General features: G+C 43.5%; 1 protein-coding gene and 1 non-coding gene across 7 annotated transcripts in view; one reads left to right on the top strand and one right to left on the bottom strand.

The window, feature by feature from the left end:
* Window positions 1–23,445, bottom strand: part of LOC115149443 (zinc finger protein 462) — a 70,729-nt gene that overhangs the window by 11,143 nt on the left and 36,141 nt on the right. For 3 of the 6 annotated variants that reach the window (XM_029692301.1, XM_029692303.1, XM_029692302.1), the window contains exons 2-7: window positions 20,931–21,187; window positions 15,375–20,701; window positions 14,880–15,017; window positions 9,620–10,005; window positions 8,611–8,729; window positions 5,548–5,748 (exon numbers count right to left, since the gene is read on the bottom strand). In XM_029692301.1, coding sequence (XP_029548161.1) covers window positions 5,548–5,748; window positions 8,611–8,729; window positions 9,620–10,005; window positions 14,880–15,017; window positions 15,375–20,701; window positions 20,931–21,156 — 6,397 coding nt within the window. In that variant the 5' untranslated portion in view covers window positions 21,157–21,187. Of the gene's footprint in view, window positions 1–5,547; window positions 5,749–8,610; window positions 8,730–8,922; window positions 9,306–9,619; window positions 10,006–14,879; window positions 15,018–15,374; window positions 20,702–20,930; window positions 21,188–23,445 lie in introns of those variants that run through there. The other 3 variants (XM_029692304.1, XM_029692305.1, XM_029692306.1) reach the window with 3 other exon arrangements.
* On the top strand, window positions 8,161–8,215 carry LOC115149701 (U7 small nuclear RNA). Its single transcript, XR_003866954.1, has one exon. It is a non-coding gene; the product is annotated as a U7 small nuclear RNA (small nuclear RNA).

The following is a 23,445-nucleotide window of genomic DNA, read 5'->3' as shown; positions in this document are numbered from 1 at the left end:
GGCACTATATAGAACCATTTGTTTTAGTGTGTACTGTAACATCCCAGAACTGTGCATGTGATTGCCACCACAACCACGGTGGATGTCTGCATCTGAAAAATGCCTCATTCAGCACAGTAGCAAGAAGAAGCCAGTGAATATGTAGATGAGATGGCAGGTACAGTCAAATCCTTTGAGAAAGTAGTAATCTGTCTTCTTAAATGGTAGTAACAGAAGCCAATAGTTCTGCCCAAGAGCTGTTGAACCGTGCTGAACCACTGTGAAGCAGGAAGGAAGCAGTAGACTCCTTGGGGACTTTAGGAGATCAGCCAAGTGAAATATTTTTACACTAGTATCATGACGACCACAGATATTCAACAGTCAATAACTTTCATAGGAAAACCCTGAACCTAACTACAAGACAGCACAAACACTAGTTGTAAAAATCTACTAGTTGTAACATTTAGAACTGCTAAGGTTCTGCTCCGTTCCCCCTCAATGGTCTGCTGTAGCCTACGGTGACATGGCAGTTGCATTCCACAGTGCTTCTCTGCTCTGCTCTCGGTGTTCCACTTCCACCTTGAGGGAAAATTCCATTGTGCCCGCAGCTAGATGACACCTGCCAAGAACATTCTAGAACAGAGAGGGGCGGTTGGTTGGAGGGCCAGGCACCTGACAAGCTAGTTTAACACCTTCTGGAACCAGTCATGGGCACAAAAAGAAAGGTGGATTCTGTTTGATCAGGTCTAACAATGTGAATCCTGGGATTTCAGAGGGAGACCATATGTTAGCTCCTATCCCAGTGTTTCCCCTAGCGGTGAGAAGGGTTGCCCTGCTGAGTTCTGATGCTCTCCAGCCTTGAAATGAATGAGGCTTGTACTGGTTGTAATTGAAAATGTGTATTTGTGTCAACAGTACCCAACCCCAAATATTGTCTTTGTAGTATTATTGTTCTGTATACACTGCTCAAAAAAATAAAGGGAACACTTAAACAACACAACGTAACTCCAAGTCAATCACACTTTTGTGAAATAAAACTGTCCACTTAGGAAGCAACACTGATTGACAATAAATTTCACATGCTGTTGTGCAAATGGAATAGACAACAGGTGGAAATTATAGGCAATTAGCAAGACACCCCCAATAAAGGAGTGGTTCTGCAGGTGGTGACCACAGACCACTTCTCAGTTCCTATGCTTTCTGGCTGATGTTTTGGTCCCTTTTGAATGCTGGCGGTGCTTTCACTCTAGTGGTAGCATGAGACGGAGTCTACAACCCACACAAGTGGCTCAGGTAGTGCAGCTCATCCAGGATGGCACATCAATGCGAGCTGTGGCAAGAAGGTTTGCTGTGTCTGTCAGCGTAGTGTCCAGAGCATGGAGGCGCTACCAGGAGACAGGCCAGTACATCAGGAGACGTGGAGGAGGCCGTAGGAGGGCAACAACCCAGCAGCAGGACCGCTACCTCCGCCTTTGTGCAAGGAGGAGCAGGAGGAGCACTGCCAGAGCCCTGCAAAATGACCTCCAGCAGGCCACAAATGTGCATGTGTCTGCTCAAACGGTCAGAAACAGAATCAGACTCAAACGGTCAGAAACAGACTGTGAAGAGCCCTGTGCTCTTCACAGATGAAAGCAGGTTCACACTGAGCACGTGACAGACGTGACAGAGTCTGGAGACGCCGTGGAGAACGTTCTGCTGCCTGCAACATCCTCCAGCATGACCGGTTTGGCGGTGGGTCAGTCATGGTGTGGGGTGGCATTTCTTTGGGGGGCCGCACAGCCCTCCATGTGCTCGCCAGAGGTAGCCTGACTGCCATTAGGTACCGAGATGAAATGCTCAGACCCCTTGTGAGACCATATGCTGGTGCGGTTGGCCCTGGGTTCCTCCTAATGCAAGACAATGCTAGACCTCATGTGGCTGGAGTGTGTCAGCAGTTCCTGCAAGAGGAAGGCATTGATGCTGTGGACTGGCCCGCCCGTTCCCCAGACCTGAATCCAATTGAGCACATCTGGGACATCATGTCTCGCTCCATCCACCAACGCCACGTTGCACCACAGACTGTCCAGGAGTTGGCGGATGCTTTAGTCCAGGTCTGGGAGGAGATCCCTCAGGAGACCATCCGCCACCTCATCAGGAGCATGCCCAGGCATTGTAGGGAGGTCATACAGGCACGTGGAGGCCACACACACTACTGAGCCTCATTTTGACTTGTTTTATGGACATTACATCAAAGTTGGATCAGCCTGTAGTGTGGTTTTCCACTTTAATTTTGAGTGTGACTCCAAATCCAGACCTCCATGGGTTGATAAATTGGATTTCCATTGATTATTTTTGTGTGATTTTGTTGTCAGCACATTCAACTATGTAAAGAAAAAAGTATTTAATAAGATTATTTCATTCATTCAGATCTAGGATGTGTTATTTTAGTGTTCCCTTTATTTTTTTGAGCAGTGTATATTGTGTTCGTTTAGGATTTTACTATTTGATGTTAACTGTGTTGTACATTTGTGTACAATTCAGTCCATGATTGCAATAAACCAATGAAACCTATTAATACTACTACTTGGTCCTTTTCAGACAATGTTTGTGAATTCAGTGCGGTTCGCTTAATTTTTTGTGCAGTGTGAACATTCCTACAGAACTCAGGCCCCTCAAAAGAGCCCCCGAAGTGAACCAAACTGAGACCATCTTGAGAGGTGGCCTGAGTTCGGCTAGCTTGAATTCCACAGTCCTGTTCCCTTTTTTTGTGGGCAATGTGAACACAAAACAGGCCAGGTTCTCCTGTCATTATTCCAGAACCACGCACTAGACTACTGCAACACCGTTTCCCCTGACATAACCCCTCACATTAGTGGCACAAAAGAAACGTATGCTCTTTTTGGATATTGATTAGAGATTGTCAAGGATGCAAAGAAATTCCAAAATATGTGTAGAGTTTTGTACTGACACAATGTTCAGATTATTTGTTTTCAATGTGTGATCTACAGTATAGGCTAAGAGAGCTTCATAAGCTGTTCGTTCCATTCGATTACAGGCTCAAAATGGCGAATACAGGCTCAAAATGGCCAGAAACAAATAACTTATTTCTGAAACTTGTCAGTCTATTCCTGTTCTGAGAAATGAAGGCTATTCCTTGCGAGAAATTGCCAAGAAACTGAAGATCTTGTACACCGCTGTGTACTACTCCCTTCACAGAACATCACAAACTGGCTCTAACCAGAATAGAAAGAGGAGTGGGAGGCCCCGGTGCACAACTGAGCAAGAAGACAAGTACATTAGTGTCTAGTTTGAGAAACAGATGCCTCACAAGTGGCAGCTTCATTAAATAGTACCCGCAAAACATCAATCTCAACGTCAACAGTGAAGAGGTGACTCCGGGATGCTGGCCTTCTAGGCAGAGTTCCTCTGTCCAGTGTCTTTATTCTAGGCAGAGTTGCAAAGAAAAAGCCATCCTCCACCAAACTTTACAGTTGGCACTACACACTGGGGCAGGTAGCGTTCTCTAGGCATCCACCAAACCCAGATTTGTCCGTCAGACTGCCACTCCTGTGGTGGGCCGGACGCATACACGCTGACGCGGTCGACAGTTGTACGGTGTTTCCTTCGACACATTGGTGCGGCTGGCTTCTGGGTTAAGCGAGCAGTGTGTTAAGAAGCAGTGCGGCATGGAAGAATTGTTGTTTCGGAGGATGCATGGCTCTTGACCTTCGCCTCTCCTCATTCATAGGGGAGTGTTCTTCCGGGGGTTTTTTTTACCCCAGAGTTCACTTTAAACAGGACTGAGATCATTTATTTTAAAAGAGGAGTTCTCCTGTGCAGTGCCTTGCAAAAGTATTCACCCCCTTGGCGCTTTTCCTATTTTGTTGCATTACAACCTGTAATTGAAATAGATTTTTATTTGGATTTCATGTAATGGACATACACAAAATAGTCCAAATTGGTGAAGTGAAATGAACAAAAATGACTTGTTAAAAAAATTCAAAAGAATGTCAATCTGAAAAGTGGTGGGTGCATATATATTCACCCCTTTGCTATGAAGCCCCTAAATAAGATCTGGTGCAACCAATTACCTTCAGAAGTCACATAATTAGTTAAATAAAGTCCACCTGTGTGCAATCTAAGTGTCACATGATCTGTCACATGATCTCAGTATATATACACTTCTTCTGAAAGAGTCTGTAACACCACTAAGCAAGGGGCACCACCAAGCAAGCGGCACTATGAAGACCCAGGAGCTTTCCAAACAGGTCAGGGACAAAGTTATGGAGAAGTACTGATCAGGGTTGGGTTATAAAAAAAATATCCGAAACTTTGAACATCCTAAAACTCATGGACCAGGCAAGGAGGGCATTAATCAGAGAGGCAACAAAGAGACCAAAGATAACCCTGAAGGAGCTGCAAAGCTCCACAGCGGAGATTGGAGTATGTGTCCATAGGACCACTTTAAGCCATATACTCCACAGAGCTGAGCTTTACGGAAGAGTGACCAGAAAAAAGCCATTGCTTAAAGGAAAAAATAAGCAAACACGTTTGGTGTTCGCCAAAAGGCATGTGGGAGTCTCCCCAAACATATGGAAGAAGGTACTCTGGTCAGATGAGACTAAAATTGAGCTTTTTGGCCATCAAGGAAAACGCTATCTGGCGCAAACCAAACACCTCTCATTACCCCGAGAACACCATCCCCACAGTGAATCATGGTGGTGGCAGCATCATGCTGTGGGGATGTTTTTCATTGGCAGGGACTGGGAAACTGGTCAGAATTTAAAGAATGAAGGATGGTGCTAAATACAGGGAAATTATTGAGGGAAACCTGTTTCAGTCTTCCAGAGATTTGAGACTGGGACGGAGGTTCACCTTACAGCAGGACAACGACCCTAAGCATACTGCTAAAGCAACACTCGAGTGGTTTAAGGGGAAACATTTAAATGTCTTGGAATGGCATAGGTCAAAGCCCAGACTCAATCCAATTGAGAATCTGTGGTATGACTTAAAGATTGCTGTACACCAGCGGAACCCATCCAACTTGAAGGGGCTGGAGCAGTTTTGCCTTGAAGAATGGGCAAAAATCCCAGTGGCTAGATGTGCCAAGCTTATAGAGACATACTCCAAGAGTATGTCTCTAAAAGCTGTAATTGCTGCAAAAGGTAGCTCTACAAAGTATTGACTTTGGGGGGATGATTAGTTATGCACGCTCAAGTTTTCTGTTTTTTTTTGGTCTTATTTCTTGTTTGTTTCACAAGAAAGAATATTTTGCAGCTTCAAAGTGGTAGGCATGTTGTGTAAATCAAATGATACAAACCCCCCAAAAATCAATTTTAATTCCAGGTTGTAAGGAAACAAACTAGGAAAAATTCCAAGGGGGTGAATACTTTCGCAAGCCAGTCTATATATGAAAACACCCTAAAATCAACGGCATATCAGCGAATAAATTAGGGCTCATTTGAATAAGATATGTCACAATTACCTTCCTGGTTAAATTTTTGAAATAAAATATCAAACTAAAAACAATCTACGATCAATAAAAGTCTCCCATCTCAGTCTGCTTGGTAATACAGATGGAGCTCTTACCGTCAAGGTGAGAGGTCAGGGGTGTCTGGTGGGGGTCTGAGCCCAGCCTGAGGGGCCTGGTCTGGGGGCCCTGGGTGGTAGCGCCAGCACGAAGCCTGGGGAGGGTCAGGGCCTCCCCATGGTCCCTCAGAGAGTGCTCCTTCAGCTGGCTGATAGTCATTGAGGAGAAGGGGCAGGACAAGCACTTATAGGTGTTCTCGCCTGTAAAATAGTAATAATAATAATAATAGCAAGTAAAGTAACCCAGAGTCAGAATGGCTCATAATAAAACATGGGTTTTATGTAACCGTTAGAGATTCTCAAGGACCCAAAGACACCTGTATGTGTCAAGAATAAATAAAGATCATATCAATATTTCATTAATCTTTTACAGTTTGATGATAATATAGCACTAAATATAATTTAATTAAAGCCCAAGTCACAGTAAAAAAACTATTAAAAAGAAAAATACTATGATAGTGTAAAATAAATTACTCTCTCTCTTTGGCATAGTAGCAGAAATGTTGGTCAGAGAGAGACTCTTTTGAGAGCGGCTTTGTCCAACTTAGTATGGAGTCGAACATGCCAGTCAGTTTTCAGACTCCGAGTCGCTCAAGACACGACAATCTGCCGCTCGTCTGACAATTTTCTTTTTTTGACACTTTTTATGATGAGAACCCCGACTCCATTCAAGGGCAAATCGATTGGCTTGATACTATATTGTAAGGCCAAAAGCTTTCAGCTAGCCTGACAGAGCCAGTGCCTTTGGCAGCCAACGGATCTGAAAAGAGGGGTGCTGACACTCATTTTCTACTGCTCTACCCTTCAATGACTTTTGCACCTTATCGAGAGAACCAGCATTCACATGCCACAAGCTATGGATTCCACCGCATACACATGATCCATTACCAAAGCAGCAATCCAAACCCAATCTTTTTCAACTGTCCCGTAATCTGGTTTTAATGTCCATTCTAGAATGCCCTTCCAACAAATCAGAAACTAGTTTTCAACAATGCTGTGGTATAATATACTGTATACAACAGAAGAAGTTTGGGAAAAGAAACACCACCAATAGACTATGTTAGAACACTTTCAACATGTAATCACATGTTAAATGGCTCTGGTTTGGAGTCGATTATCTGAAGCAATTGTTGATTGTTGTTGACTCATCTTTCTGTGTTCTTTTCCAATCATAACTGAGACAACATTCATGACTTGTTTTTAGATGGTTCTTCTATGTACTCGCATTGTCATTTATGATGATTGGCTATCATATCTATTCCTTTGTTCTGGCGTTGGTTCACTGGCTGCATCAGTGCAGTCTATAGGAGTAAATATCCAACAACATCACACACAGAGCAAATCCGCAGCCACTTGTACGACAGATATTCACTGCACTCAATGACAGGCTGACTTTAAGATATTCCCATAGGAGACATCTGAGAGACTACTGATATTAGTGTTGATTTAGTTTCCTCGAACAGCTCTGGTAAAGTCATACATTCAGACTAGGCCACAGCCCCAATACACAGCTGGGGACAATAACAACCCACTAGCTTGATCCTAGATCAGTTTGTGTTGTTTAGCCAGCTCCTATTAAGTCATGTTTGGCAGCCTGAACAGATCTGAGACCAGCAGGTTAATAACATACAGTACACGTGGGTTGCGTCTGAATCCTATTCACCAGAGCCCTGTAAACGTAGTGCTCTACCCACATGAAAAAAATACTAGTTTACTATACTGCCCTACCAAGTAAAAGAGCAATAACTACTCATTGAGTGTAACTGGGAATAAATGGCTTTAAAGTTTTAATTGTCTAACCAAATGAGTTGGCAGATCACTGAAAATGTGGTTATCTGTTGTCTTACTATAAGGTAATTTTTTAATTCATATTGACTCTGACCTCTGACATTACCTTTGACCCTAGACTGCAGTTACTGCTTTATTGCTCGTTACACCCACTGGATACATTTCCATTATGATTTTAAAAAAATTTAAAAAATCCATATAGTTTGATACTTGTATCAGCAAAGAAGAATCAATAATACCAAGGTAAACCCTACACACTGCAGATTGGTGATACCAAGGTAAAATACCAAGGTAAACCTACACACTGCAGATTGGTGACACCAAGGTAAAATACCAAGGTAAAATACCAAGGTAAACCTACACACTGCAGATTGGTGACACCAAGGTAAAATACCAAGATAAAATACCAAGGTAAACCGTACACACTGCAGATTGGTGATACCAAGGTAAAATACCAAGGTAAACCGTACACACTGCAGATTGGTGACACCAAGGTAAAATACCAAGATAAAATACCAAGGTAAACCGTACACACTGCAGATTGGTGACACCAAGGTAAAATACCAAGGTAAAATACCAAGGTAAACTGTAGTATCCCTTGATCATGTGCAGTACTTACTATAGAATGTTGTAGTATACTGCACACTGCAGTAAATACTACAGTAATGTCCGCAAAAACATTTCATAATTTGTGCCACCCATGAGTGAAAAACCTACATGCCAAGCGAAGACCATACAACGTGTTCCCTACAGGTGATAGAAAAGAGCAGAAGCCCTGAATTATCCGTTCAGATCCCAGTCTTACCTACCTACCTACAGGTTATGGAAAATCTGCTCTTTTAGTATTTCTCCAGTAGGTTTCCTAAAGGAGAAAGCCTCCATTTCCGTGTCAAAGATAATTAAACAAAAACACTAAAGTAAATACTACAGTAATGTCCGCAAAAACACTACAGTAAATACTACAGTCCACAAAAACGCTACAGTAATTATTATAGTTATTACAGTTCTTTCCCTACAGTATTTATACTATAGTTAACTGTAAATACTACAGTATAATACAGTATTCTACAGTAAATACTACAGTACAATACAGCATTCACTGTAGTGTTCTTGCAGACTTTTGTCTGCAAAAACAGTATTTACACCATAGTATACTATAGTATTTCTTTACGTGGATGTATAGGGAATAGAGTTCTATTTCAGACCACCCATGAACACTGTCCGTTTCAGGTAGTTGTATAGAGCTCCGTGAGGTGTGTTGTGGTTGTTTTCTACCTGCGTGTGCTTTGTGTAGGTGACTCTTCAGGCGACTCAGGTAGGCAGACTTAAAGGGACAGAGCTTGCATCTGAAAGGCTTGTGGTGCCCATGGTGGGACTGCACGTGTCTGTCCAGACTGAAGAGATGGAGACAGAGAGGAAGTAGGAGGAAGAGGGTTAGAGAGAGAGAGAGAGGAGACAGACAGAGTGAAGAGACAGAGAGGGAGACAAAGAGAGATATAGAGAAAGAAATGTCTTCACACATGTTCCAACACATCACAACAGAATGCTTTCAGGGAAGCAGAGGGAATCTGTTTTCATATAACTTCCTTTTTCAAAACCACAATTTCCAATGACTATTGAGCAGAGGCCGTAGGGGAAAACATCTACCACAGTCCCTGTATCCCTAGTGTATCTCTTTGTGTCTGACTGCAAACCACATAGAACGTATCTGGGGAATATTAGTGTGTTTTCATCCAAGCCTCTTGGGTGGCATGGGAACGCATTTCCTTTCTGGGTCAGGGCACATGCAGTACAGTGGGATTACACAATGGAGCTCAACAAAGATGAAGTCTTTCAGCTTTGGATAAGAAGACAAATTAAAATCAAAATGTCTGCCATGCCTGCAGCGTCTCACTGGAGTGGACTGGAGTGAGCTTTGGAGGCAATGTGTGTTCCCACTAGCCTGGTGCCTGATCGGTTTGCGCTCTTTCCTGTCAATCACAAACAGACTGGCACTTAGGCTCCATTCCATCCAGAGAGAATGTTGAAATAAAGCACAGCTAAGGAGACAGGTGCAGTAAACGCCATACAGAACACAGCCACACACACCAAGACATTAGAGGACTCTATTCATCGAAACAGCAACACACTCAATCTTAAACAATTCAGAGGGCCTATGAAATTGAACTCCAAATCCCAGAATGCCTCTGATATATACATGTACTGTATGCCCTTCGTGTGTGTGTGACAAGCAGTGAACCAATCATTTATATTATCTCTTTAAGTCTATATTATGTCCTCTTACTTGTGTCTGAAGGGGGAGACGAACTGGCAATACTGGCAGCTGTACTTGTCCTCTCTGGTGAACATGGCCATGGCCGAGTGGCTCCTCTCGTGGGACCTCAGCCCCTGCATGGACATGAAGACGCGGTCGCACTGAGCGCACGGGTGTCCCCCAACAAGCCTCTCCTTCACCTGCTGGCCGACGGGCGCCACCACCCCAACTTCCATCTCTGTTGTTTCTATGGCAACAGCCTCCCCGGCGACCACCGGGCCCATCGCTGTGGCGACCATCGTCATGTCCTTGGGGGATGTCTCCATGATGGAGTTGTCGGTCACCTCTTCCACCTCTCCGTTGGTGATGCTGTTCTCTCCCGGGATGGTGGACAATGGTACATCTGTGACTTCCTGCTGAGGTGAAGGACAGAGGGAGAACAGCATTATAGCAGCTATATTTATTTATAATTTCCATATGCTTTGGCAGTTAACACGTCGTCCTGACTAATGTACTCCAAACTGTTGCCATTGTACCAAACTAACCTTTCTTTAGGCTTTGGCTCACTGGGATAACACAGTCTCGTGGTGCGTAGAGAACTTGACATTGAACCTAGTCAGTCACACCATCATGGCCGAATATGTTATTTGATTTCTGAATTTAATTTAAAAGAATATTGCTAGCTGTGGTGGAACTTAAATTGGAATAACCTCCCTACAGGCATGGACATACTGTAGAGCAGGGATAGCCAACCAGATTCAGCCGCGACCCTTTTCCTGTCGGAGTGGATGGTCAGGGGGTAGGAACGTAATCAGAATCATTTTTACACTGCAAATTGACCGCAGCTAAGCCCAAAAATATATTGTATTTGAAAAGAACAATTATTTCCTACCTTGACTACATTGGATACACGATCGCATAAGTCTCTTTTTTTATTTGTGGAAATACTTGGGAACATATTTCATAAATTAAACTCATTTCTTGCTGAATTCCTGGTCTTTTTTGACCAAATGTTTTTTGTTGTTGTTTTTTTATAAAAACTTTGCAAACCAAAAACAATCACTTGCAGGCCGGTTTTAGCCTGCGGGCTTGTCGTTGCCTAACCCTGCTGTAGTGAACAGTAAATTAGACATACCGTAAAGATCAGTAAATTAGACATACTGTAGAAAACAGTAAATTAGACATACTGTAGAGAACAGTAAATTAAACATACCGTAGAAATACAGTAAATTAGACATACTGTAGAGAACAGTAAATTAAACATACTGTAGAGATACAGTAAATTAAACATACCGTAGAGATCAGTAAATTAGACATACCGTAGAGAACAGTAAATTAGACATACCGTAGAGAACAGTAAATTAGACATACCGTAGAGATCAGTAAATTAGACATACCGTAGAGATCAGTAAATTAGACATACCGTAGAGAACAGTAAATTAGACATACCGTAGAGATCAGTAAATTAGACATACTGTAGAGAACAGTAAATTAGACATACCGTAGAGAACAGTAAATTAAACATACCGTAGAGAACAGTAAATTAAACATACCGTAGAGATACAGTAAATTAAACATACCATAGAGAACAGTAAATTAGACATACCGTAGAGAACAGTAAATTAAACATACCGTAGAGAACAGTAAATTAAACATACCGTAGAGATACAGTAAATTAAACATACCGTAGAGAACAGTAAATTAGACATACCGTAGAGAACAGTAAATTAAACATACCGTAGAGAACAGTAAATTAGACATACCATAGAGAACAGTAAATTAGACATACCGTAGAGATCAGTAAATTAAACATACCGTAGAGAACAGTAAATTAAACATACCGTAGAGAACAGTAAATTAGACATACCGTAGAGATCAGTAAATTAGACATACTGTAGAGAACAGCAAATTAGACATACCGTAGAGAACAGTAAATTAAACATACCGTAGAGAACAGTAAATTAAACATACCGTAGAGAACAGTAAATTAAACATACCGTAGAGAACAGTAAATTAGACATACTGTAGAGAACAGTAAATTAGACATACTGTAGAGAACAGTAAATTAAACCTACCGTAGAGAACAGTAAATTAAACATACCGTAGAGATACAGTAAATTAAACATACCGTAGAGAACAGTAAATTAAACATACCGTAGAGATACAGTAAATTAGACATACCGTAGAGAACAGTAAATTAGACATACCGTAGAGAACAGTAAATTAGACATACCGTAGAGAACAGTAAATTAGACATACCGTAGAGATACAGTAAATTAGACATACCGTAGAGAACAGTAAACTAGACATACTGTAGACATTCAGTAAATTAGACATACCGTAGAGATACCGTAGAGATACAGTAAATTAGACATACCGTAGAGATACAGTAAATTAAACATACCGTAGAGATACAGTAAATTAGACATACCGTAGAGAACAGTAAACTAGACATACCGTAGAGAACAGTAAACTAGACATACTGTAGACATTCAGTAAATTAGACATACCGTAGAGATACCGTAGAGATACAGTAAATTAGACATACCGTAGAGATCAGTAAATTAAACATACCGTAGAGATACAGTAAATTAAACATACCGTAGAGAACAGTAAATTAGACATACCGTAGAGATCAGTAAATTAGACATACTGTAGAGAACAGTAAATTAAACATACCGTAGAGATACAGTAAACATACCGTAGAGAACAGTAAATTAAACATACCGTAGAGATACAGTAAATTAAACATACTGTAGAGAACAGTAAATTAAACATACCGTAGAGAACAGTAAATTAAACATACCGTAGAGAACAGTAAATTAGACATACTGTAGAGATACAGTAAATTAAACATACCGTAGAGAACAGTAAATTAGACATACCATAGAGAACAGTAAATTAGACATACTGTAGAGAACAGTAAATTAGACATACCGTAGAGATACAGTAAATTAGACATACCGTAGAGATCAGTAAATTAGACATACCGTAGAGAACAGTAAATTAAACATACCGTAGAGATACAGTAAATTAAACATACCGTAGAGAACAGTAAATTAAACATACCGTAGAGATACAGTAAATTAGACATACCGTAGAGAACAGTAAATTAGACATACTGTAGAGAACAGTAAATTAGACATACCGTAGAGAACAGTAAATTAGACATACCGTAGAGATACAGTAAACTAGACATACCGTAGAGATATAGTAAATTAAACATACCGTAGAGAACAGTAAATTAGACATACCATAGAGAACAGTAAATTAGACATACTGTAGAGAACAGTAAATTAGACATACCGTAGAGATACAGTAAATTAAACATACCGTAGAGATATAGTAAATTAAACATACCGTAGAGAACAGTAAATTAGAAAATGGTTTAGGAGTAAAAGTAGGGCTTTAAGACACTGATTGGTTTTTCTAGTCAACGTTTAAAACGCCCTGTGAAAGTAGAGCCAATTCCCAAGGTCTACATAATGAACTACTAAATTCTTACTACTGCTGTTACCACTAACACTAACCAGGTCTTCTGTGTGGTTTCTTTAATCTGACAGTTGGTGATGGTTAAAGTAGGATCTGTTTTTTAACAGACCTTCCTCATTATTAGTCAAAGAGAACTAACTTTGCCCTCCTGTGACTGTAGTTGATTATGTGGACATTAACCTTGAAGACGCCCCGACAGAGACCAGGCGACCAGAGACCAGGCGACCAGAGACCACGGCCTGAGACATATTCATTAGCCCATTGAAAGAAAAAAAGTTTTAAAATGCTTTGCAACAGGAAACAGAAATTATTATTTCTGAGACTGGGCAAGTCCATGTAGTCCCTCCCTGTTTCAGTCCGTTTTCCGTTGTTTGGTGCCTAATGAATAAGACCACGGCCTGCTCTGGTCTGCATGTCCCACTTCCTTGATCTGGGAAAGGCAGCACAAAGTGTTTTCTGTCCTGTGCCCCTCGCAAACTCTCCCTCTCTCTCTCTCTCGCTCTCTCACACAGACATGACGGCCAACAGACAACCAACCTGGCTTTTTATGGCCTACAGGAAGCTCACTATTTCTGCTCAAGGACCTGACCCCGCACTTCATAGGACCATAAATAAGATGGGCGTCCGCAGAGCTGGCCAGTCTTGCATCGTCAGCCTATTCTCACCCACCCTCTGGGAGAGCTAGAGGACAGACCAGGGCCAATGTAAATGGCAAAAGATCTAGTACAAACTAGTACAGAAACATGTAATAGCCTAAATGTTCATATGAAACAAATATGCAGTGTAAATATTTGCTATAAGCTGTATTTCTCTGACTGACTTTCTCTTCATATTCAAAATATTTCCACCACACTTTTGTTTGGTTTTGTTTTGTTTTCTAGTCCTAATAGTCGGTGCCATCATGGAGATGGCTTCTCTCGCTCTCTTTCTGACAGGACTTCAGCCATTCCATCTTCCGTATACAGTATTACAGCGGCCTGGAGTGGCCTCCCTGGAGTGGCATGGCCCGCAGAATCAACCAGGCATTAATTTGGCTTCCGTTTTGGGTGAGGCTTTAAATCTTCAGGCCTGTCCTCCCTTTGCCAAGTCCCTGGCAAGCTCAGTGGAATACTAATGTCCAAGCGGTTATCCGCTGCACTCAAAGTTATGGCTTCTTTTTCCCCTGCCTGCCCTGCAACGAGAGGGAGGGACTACCACACTTGTTTTCTCCAGGGGAAGTTGACAGACTGTCTACCCATCGGCCTCCGTTGCAATAAACAAAACTGAAAACAGAACCCTGCTGCCCCCTAAAAACAGACCTCAGCAGTGTGGGGGTCTCTGAGGGCTAGGAGTCACAAGTCATGACGGACTCTGAACCAAAGAGAACGGGGGACACAGTGGCTTTTAGAGATACGTTTTTGGGGAATTTTAAATATTTAAAAAGCAGCTTCAGAAGTAACCTTTCAGTTTCAGCTGAGATAATTTTTTAATGAGAGGTAAAGAGCTAAAATGTGTTATGGGATGAAAACACACATAATAATAAATCCTACTTCTATTTGTAAGAATGTATTTAACCATCTTAATGCACGTACATTAATAATATGCATATAAAGCATTTACATTTATATAAGCAATAAACCAACTAACTCTACAGTCTAAATGGACTAGTGACTGAATACTGATGAAAAACCCCTATACTTAGAGCCTGCAGCTGCAGGTAGAAGGCATTATGATGCAGTTATAATCCACTGTAAGACTTGTTAAGAGTGTGTGTGACACCCGTATGTTACCAAACCCTTGGCTATGTGATCATCATTACCTTGACATGGCCCTCCTTGACCTCCCCGTACTGGACATGTTTCCTCAGGTGGTTACAGATGGCTCTGAGAGTGGGGTGGACCTCCACACAGAAGTTACACCTGTAGCCGATTGGAGCTTTGTCAGCATTGTTCACCAGCTAAAAGAAAGGGAAAACGGGTGGGGGGGGGGGGGGGGAGTGGTCAGTCAAAATTGTAAACAAGTTGCTTTTCACAAGACTAGTTGCAATTATATTTTCTATTGCTGATTACATTTCTTAAAATAATACTTAAACATTTCATATTCGTTATTCAATACCATGGGTAACATTGCTATTATAGCCATTACATTTTAGACTAAGAGTGAAATGCTTACTTACGGGTCATTTTCCAATAATGCAGAGTTAAGATAAACGCTCCCTATAGTCTTGCTTATTATGCCTGTCTCATTCGACTCTGACCACATCTAGTATTTTACTGAGATGATAAATAATTTGTCCTTGAACTCTACAACTCACCTTCTCAGTCTTTGTCTCCGGTGGCTCAGATGCCTTCTGCTTGCTAAGGAGCTGCCTCCTCCTCTCCTGCCTCATGGCCCGCTTCTGGAACTCCTCGTTATGGTTCATCAGGTGAGTGCTGAGGAGAGGAAGGCCCAGGAATTTCAGCTCACAGTGGGCACACTGATAGAGCTCTGTCTCCGTCCCATCCTCCGTAAGGCTGGGATGGATGACGAAGTCCCGCTTCAGGTCCTTGCCACTGTGATGGTCGTTGTAGTGCATGGAGAGCAGATCGACCGTGCTGAAGGATAGCTGGAAGCATTTTAGACACTTGAACGGCAGCCATTCGGCAACCTCTCCCTCTGGCTCGGGCTTCGGTTCAACCTCCACCACTTTGTTCACCTCTTCGATAGGTTCGGGTTCTTTGGCATAGAGTACAGTGAAGTAGCGTCCAAGCTTGCTGGAGTGTTGCCGTTTGGGGAAGACTCCTGGATGGCGTTTGATGTAGTGGGAGACTATGCTCTTCCTGCTGAAGGCCTGGAAAGCACAGAGCGAACACTTTCTCCTCTCCACGGCCAACCGTAACTCCTCGGTCAGCTCTGACCCTTCCGCCTCCGACGCCAAGGGCACCACCACTTTACTGGGCTTCTCCGTCAACGTCTTGGAGGCTGCCAGGCAATGTGTGTAGTAGGCATCAATGTCATGACGCTTCTGATAGTGAGCCGCCAGGCCTTTGCGAATGGGATTGGTGTACGAACAGAGAGCACACTTGAAGACATTGTTCTTGCCTTCCGGCTGAGCTCTGACATTGTTGTGTTTGATGCGGTAGTGTCGAGCTATGCCTTTTCTGGTCGAGCAGAAGTACTTGCAGAGCTGACACCTAAACACAGCATGGGCCTCTCCTTTGTTGATGGGGAACTGGGTGAGAGCGAGTTCAAATTCGCTGACCTCTTGTACCTCTGACGATAGACTCGTGGCACTGCATTCAGCCACCGGCTCATCTTTCACTGTGGAATATTGCATGTGGGGAGTCTTGAACATATCTGAAGCTGGCTGATTGTGATATTTCTCGTAGTGAATTTTCAGTTTCTCCAATGTCCCATGAGTGTAAGGACACATTTTGCACCTGTACGCACCATAGCCCTGTCTTTGGGTTTTGCACTTGTCATCCACTTCAGTTATATCTTTAACCTGCTCTATATCGTCTGAGAAGTCCTCCGCGGTGACCTTCACCAACGGATGCCTCTTCTGGTAATGAGTGAGAACTCCATGGATGCGTGAGTTCACATACGGACAGTGGCGGCACTTGTAAACCGAACTTGGATTGATATCAGCTTCCTGTGCGAAGTCAGCCGCCTTGACTTTCATGCCTGGGTGTTTCTTGCCATAGTGTGTTAGAAGTCCATGTAGGCTGTTATACTCAGACAGACATACAGTGCACTGGTACGGGCTGTTTGAGATAGAGCTGCTTGTGTGGGAGAGCCTGGGATGGTGTTGGAGGTGTTCTTGAGGTGGCGTAGGGATATCCAGTGGGCCTTCATCGTGCTCAGTCGGAAGAAAAATAAAAGGTGGTCCTTTAGCCATCGACGGGTGGAGTGTCGCTTGGGACCTTTGACCTTTGATGATGTCCAGTAGCACAGACTCATCCCCTTTGACAGCCCAGGGGTGGACAGCTTGGTAGTGGTTGGTGATATCCCAGATGGAACAAGCCTCAAAGGCACAATCTCTGCATTGGTAGTGCTTAGTGTCCCCAGTGTTCCCTCCCGGCTGGGAGGCAGTAGTATCAGGCCCTGCCCACAGCTTGCTGGCCATGTATGTGTAGTCAACGTTGTGCTCTGGGTGGCGTCTTTGGTAATGCAAGAGCAGCCCGTTGGGTTCTCCGTGGGAGTAGATGCACCACTCACAGTGGTAACCAGCCTCCAGGATGCCGTCTTGGTACGCCCAGTGTAAAATGGTCATGGCTGTGGCCTTCACAGTAGGATGATCCTTCTTCAGGTGCTTCTTCAAGGCATACACGTATGGAGATGTATAAGAGCAGTGCCTGCACTTCAATGAGCGAAGGGTTTCGGAGGACGTTTCTATCTCAGCAGGAGCAGCAGGAGCAATGGCAGAGGCTGCAGTGCCTGACTGGCCCATCTGAGCTCGCTCTCGTTGACTGCGGACCACTGCAGTGTGCCGGCGTACAAGGTCAGCATTCGACTTTGCGTCCCTGTGCTTCTTTTGGTAGTGAATCAGCACTCCTTTTACAGTGCGGTTCCCATAGTCACAGTGCTGACAGAAGAAGAGCATCTCTGCTTCTCCCTTCTCTGTGCTAACCCTACCGTGGGAATTACTGGATCCATCGAATCCGTTGTTGTTGAACTGTTTGAGGAACTGCTTTGGAGGTGCAATCTGTAGCTCATCCATTAGTTTCATCAACCCAGGGGTGGGAGTGGCATGCTTGATGTATTTCGCTGTCACTTTTATTTCTGGATGTCTCTTTTGATAATGGACAAGAACACCCACAACAGAGCGGTTGCTGTAAACACAATGTTTACAGTAGTAGATCTCCTCATCCGTACCAAATGGCATTGTGGCGCTGGATGACTTCACAGGGGTGGGTATGTTGACATTGTAGGAAGAGCTGCCTGCTGACAGTGGCCTATCAACAGTGATAACCCTCATAGTTTTCTGAATGCGGAAATACGAGGCCTTCTGCTCTGGGTGCTTCTTCTGATAGTGAACTAGAACGGAGTGCATGTTAGGGCTAGCAAAGGAGCATACTTCACAGTCATACACCACAACGTTACCACCCTCTTTCAGGGCTTCCGTCTCTGCAGTTGTATCTTGCGTCTTTGCAACATTTTTGTGGGCAGGACTGGATGAGGACTTGGGCGTGGAAGTGGAAGAGCTACAGGTGAAACTCTTGGGACCGGAGTTTAATATTTCTCTCAGAGTTTGAGATTCTGCACCCTTGTGTTGCTGTTCCACCACGTAACTCGAGAAGATCATAGCGTTGTTTATTTTCACTTCAGGGTGCATTCTTTGGTAATGGGGCATCAAGCTCCTGACGTTTGGACTTGTGTACGAACAGAAGCGGCACATGTACACCAGATCAGGCTGGTTGAAGTTCAGCACATTGCTGGCTTCTGGGTGGTGATCCATATAGTGATCGTGAAGATCGTTGAAGTTGGTGTATTCGATGAAGCACTCCAGGCAACGGAAGACGGCGCTCTGATCCTCGGGGTCGAGGATGTATCTAAAGCTAAACTTGATATAAGGGTGCATTCTCTGGTAGTGGGTGCTCACACTGCGGGCTGACTTGTTGTGGTAGTCACAGTGCTTGCAATAGAAGCGTGCGACCCCAGAGACCTCTGAATAGTCCAGGTTCTCATGGAAAGAAGTGTCCCGGCTGTCTTGGCTGCTCTGGTCCTGGAGATCAGCTTTAGGATCAGCAGAGTCGTTGTCCTCATCGTCAGAGAGTGTCAGCGCAATGGGAATGTTTCTTAGCTTTGACGTAAGGGTTCTTTTTCTTTTCCCCACCCGGCCTTCGTAAAGCTTGTTGTAAACGTAGCCATGATTTTTACTATCGCTGTCATTCTCCTCCTTGTCTCTGCCCGCATCTTCATCAATGTTGAGCTCTCCTTCCTCTTCATCATCAATTTCTTCCAGATTAATCACCAGATCCTCCTGTTGTTGACTGATCTTGCTCTGAAGGTTGTTGGCGATTTCATCAATCCTAGTTCTCTTTTTGACTGGAGACAGATCCAAAGGTAGGTCGTTGATGGACTTTCTTGCTGTTTTCCCGGTTAAGTGCTTTTTGGATCCAAGTCCAAGAATCGAAGTCTGGGTTTTTTGTACAAAGCTCTGAGAATTGGAGAGCGTTTCTAATTCAGAGTCCTGCTGCTCATTTGCTGACTCCTCCAGAACGACAGCTTGCATTTCGTCACAGTAGGAGTGTTTGTGTTGCTGGTGAACCCTCAGACCTTTCAGGGTGGTGGTCGAGAAGCTACAAAGAGTACAGCGGTGAGGGTTCTGCTGATTAAGGTCATTTAGCACACTGTTTAGCTTTTTCCCATTGACTTTGGAAGCAGCAACATTTCCTCCGTTCACTGGTTCTGGAGTCTCGTTCTGAGGACCTGGGCTTTCACTGGTCAAGTCCATGGTGTCCCAGTCTGAGGAGTGGCTTTGCTTGTGCGTGCCTAACTTGAGAGGGCTGGTGCAGATGAAGGGGCACACATCACACTTGTACACTGTAGTCTTACCAGACAGGTGTATGTTCTCGATGTGACGGGAGATGCTTCTGCGATGCATGGTGAGGAAAGAGCAGAAGGGACACTGGAACCTGTTCATGTACCTTCTGAACGGTATCCCTTTAGTCTCCAGCATCTTGTTATCCTCCTCAGACAGAAGCTGCTTAGCAGAATCACCGGCTGACAACGGGTCGGTGTATTTGGGGTCATCCTCGTCACCCAGTTCATCGTCGTCTTCTTCAGAGCTGCTCCTAGGGTCATCCAGCATGCCTGAATCCATCTCTATGGCAGAGTTGGAGACATCAGACATCACGAAGGTGGACCTTTCAGACAAAATGGAGGATCCTGTGCTGTTGGGCGCTACCGATTGGATCTGTGAATACTGATAGGGTGATATCCCAGAGGCGGTCTTGCTGAACTTGAAAACTGAGCAGTTGGCTACTGAGGAGCCTTCATTAACACTCTGGTCATTGGAAACCATATTGGAGTTAGGAGGGCTTCTTGGGGAAGAGGGGGAATCCGATTTAGAAGAGCCTGCACTTCCCTCTCCTTCTCCACCTGGGTGGATGGTTGAGATCCTTTTCGCCATGTTGCTGTTTTTCATCATGTTATCACACCATTCCCCACGAAGAGCCTGGTTCCCCCTGGACTTCCCCAGAGGTTTAACCATGGACTCCAAGATGCCACGTTCCACCACATCCTCTTCTAGTTCCTCACTGGGTTCCTCAGACGACAATGCCTCAGATTCTTCAACAGCCTCAGACTGAGATTCTGGGGGGTCCAGATTAAGTTTGCCTTTATGATACATCTTTTGGTGTTTCAGGATCCTGGCTTTGCGTGGAGACTTGTATGTACAATACTGGCAGGAGAACACTTTCCCAAGACTATCATGGATAAGGATGTTGTAGTTGGACTGTTTGGATGCCTGGGATGCTGGTGAGCTCCCACCACTTAGTGTGGCTCCATGTACCTTCTTGGTGTGTTTACTCAAGAGAGATTTGGATCTAAAGTAACGGACACAGATCTTACACTGGAATAACTGGTTTGCTGACTGGTTTGCTGACTTGTTGTATGGCATTTGGTTCGAGATGGAAAAGTCTGTTTCGAAGCAGTGGCCTGTGGGAAAGAAAGAATAAAAAAAGAGACCAGTGTAAAACTTGAATCAATCTTTCCTTTAATAATTATATGCATCTTTATATAAATATATAAAATATGTACGTATAAGACATAAATATGTAAAGTATAAGACATACCTATACATATATCTATATCATTCATAATAATGATGACAATCAAAATCATAATCATTTGTCCATACACAACACAGTCGATGGAGTGCCCTTACTTGTTTCAGTTTGGAGAGATTCATTCTGCTCATCTTCCTCCTCCCCCTCTGTCTGGCTGGGGGAGTTAAGAGAGTCTGACCTGGACTGGCAGGGACTCCCGCCCCCCTCTCCATCTCCGACGTCCGTGGGCTGCAGGAAGGCTGTGTGGACATCCTGGATGTGAGCCTTGAGGTCGTCATATGACTCAGCACGGAAGTCACAGCCATCGCATTGTAGCACCTCCATCGCTGAGGACTCCCTGGAAAATCAGGGAAACCTGGCGAGGAAAAACACAAGAGAAGAGAATTGTTGAGTAGGGAAAGAAATTAAAGTGACATGTCACATTTAGGCCACATGGGTGGAAACACAAAAGTATTTAGGCCTAGACCCGGTGTAGGCTAAAACCCTGGTATAGAAATTAGTCTAGGCTAAAACCCTGGGATAGAAATGCAACAGTAGAGATATTTTAGAGAAGGCAAGACAAGAGAATTGGTCAGTTTCTGCCTCGGTCTCACACGTCAACATTAGAGACATCTACAGACGGCTGGATTCTTCTGCTCTGACATCACCGCAGCGCATACTAAGAAGATCTGTTGTTGTTGTTGCTGCATGGTTCCAAGAACAATGGGCAATCTGAGGAGGGATTACTGACTTGATTTGTTCCATTTTTATTACCTTGGGATAAACTACAGCTGGAGAGCAGCGCCATCAGGATGCGTCCCAAATAGTACCCTATTCCTGATATGGCGCACTACATTTGACCAGGGCCCTATGGGCGGTGGTCAAATGTAGAGCGCTAAAAAAGGGACTAGGGTACTATTTGGGACGCATAACCGTCAGACTGCATCCCAATATTTACATCACACACACACACAGACAATTCCCTCAGATTGCATCAAGTCCCTCCCAAAAAAGACTTAAATCAATCCACACAGAGAGAAAGATAAAGCTTTGTGTCCGCAGTGCTATTCTGTTCCATGATGAAACACACAACTGATGTAACGGATAATGGTCAGTGCTATCCGGGGTCCTTGGGACATCCCTACCCTAATCCTTAACCCCTACCCAAACATTAAGCATAATCCTTACCTTAAACATTTTAAACGTCAACTTAAACAGGGTAGAGACGTCCCAAGGTTCACGGATAGCGCGGACCAACTGATAACAACCTGTCAACTCCGACCTCGACATTCTAACCAACCAACGGTATTGCTTGTTGGTCAAACTGACTTGCTGCAAATAAATACACCGATATGCCATTCATTTACATTTCTCTGTTTCAAATAGACAGTTTTCAATGTAGACCAACGCCACATAGACACACACAGTGTGTGTATTGTTATGATACAAACATAAATCCCAAACTTGTGGACAGACTAGTCCCAAGTGGAACAAAGTATTACACAGCGTGACAAAAAACACACAATTCCAAATGGTAACCCGCTTCCCATTCTAAAATATGTTTCCAAAACGATGGACGTTAAACTAGTACATACATAGGTAAAATAGCACAGGACAGTTCTTAGACCATCACAAAAGACAGGCAATCTTAATTAGCCATCTCTGTCTACAGTCAGTGTCAGTTAAAAAGGAAAAAACCCATTTCAAAGCGTTAATGAAACGGAGAGAGTGAAACAGGACTGGGGCATAAAATGGCTGTTTATGTGGCAGTTATGACAGCTATTTCATCAAAAGGGTGTTGGCCTTTCGTCCACACTTCTCTGTGTGGTGACACACAGAGACACACGGCATTACCTTGAAATGTAACTCATTAACATTCAAACTCTTCACAGCGTGATGTGCACTCTCTTTTTTAATTATTTTTATATATATTTTATTGGATTTTAACACTTTCTAAATAAAGGCTGAACTAAAATACCAAGCCTAATTCTGCAGAAAGCAGAACAGGCAATATTTAATACATTTGCCACAGGTCATCTGCGCTGTGCATTGGTCTAGACCAAGGACATGAATATTTGCATGTATTCAAAGAGGATTATTGCTTCACTCTGTTAGCACAGTTTAGTCCAGTGAAATATGCATGGTTTTGTATAATCCTTTGGCCTTGGCAGAACGATCATAACATAGCATTCTGGGGGTTATTTACTGGTAAGATGTCTATAGAATTTGACCATCCCTTATGGAAATAGTCTATACAACCAGCACTAGTTCCTATTCAAATATACACTGTTCAGAAAAGTAGAAGGGTAGGTAGAAGCACTAAATAGCTGTTGACTTTAGAAAGCCTGTGTTATTCAACTCCCTGGCCCTATCTTACATCCACCAGCATTCCTGTCCTAGGAGGAGCTTTTGCAATACCACCACAAGGCCTATATATCCTGTTTATCTGAAGCTCCTGCACCTGTGGCAAAATGGTGGCCAGTAAATGTCAATTTCAGTTTGAGCACACACTCTTCCTTTACCTGGTCCTGTAAACGTACACCATAACGTACACCATACGTACACCATATGAGCAGTGTAACCTGTTGCAGAGCTCCAATAACACAGTGACTTCTCCTCTCCTACGGCTAACTG

This window comes from Salmo trutta, chromosome 15 (assembly GCF_901001165.1).
Source record: "Salmo trutta chromosome 15, fSalTru1.1, whole genome shotgun sequence".
Lineage (NCBI taxonomy): Eukaryota > Metazoa > Chordata > Actinopteri > Salmoniformes > Salmonidae > Salmo > Salmo trutta.
This window is presented reverse-complemented; position numbering and strand designations above follow the sequence as displayed.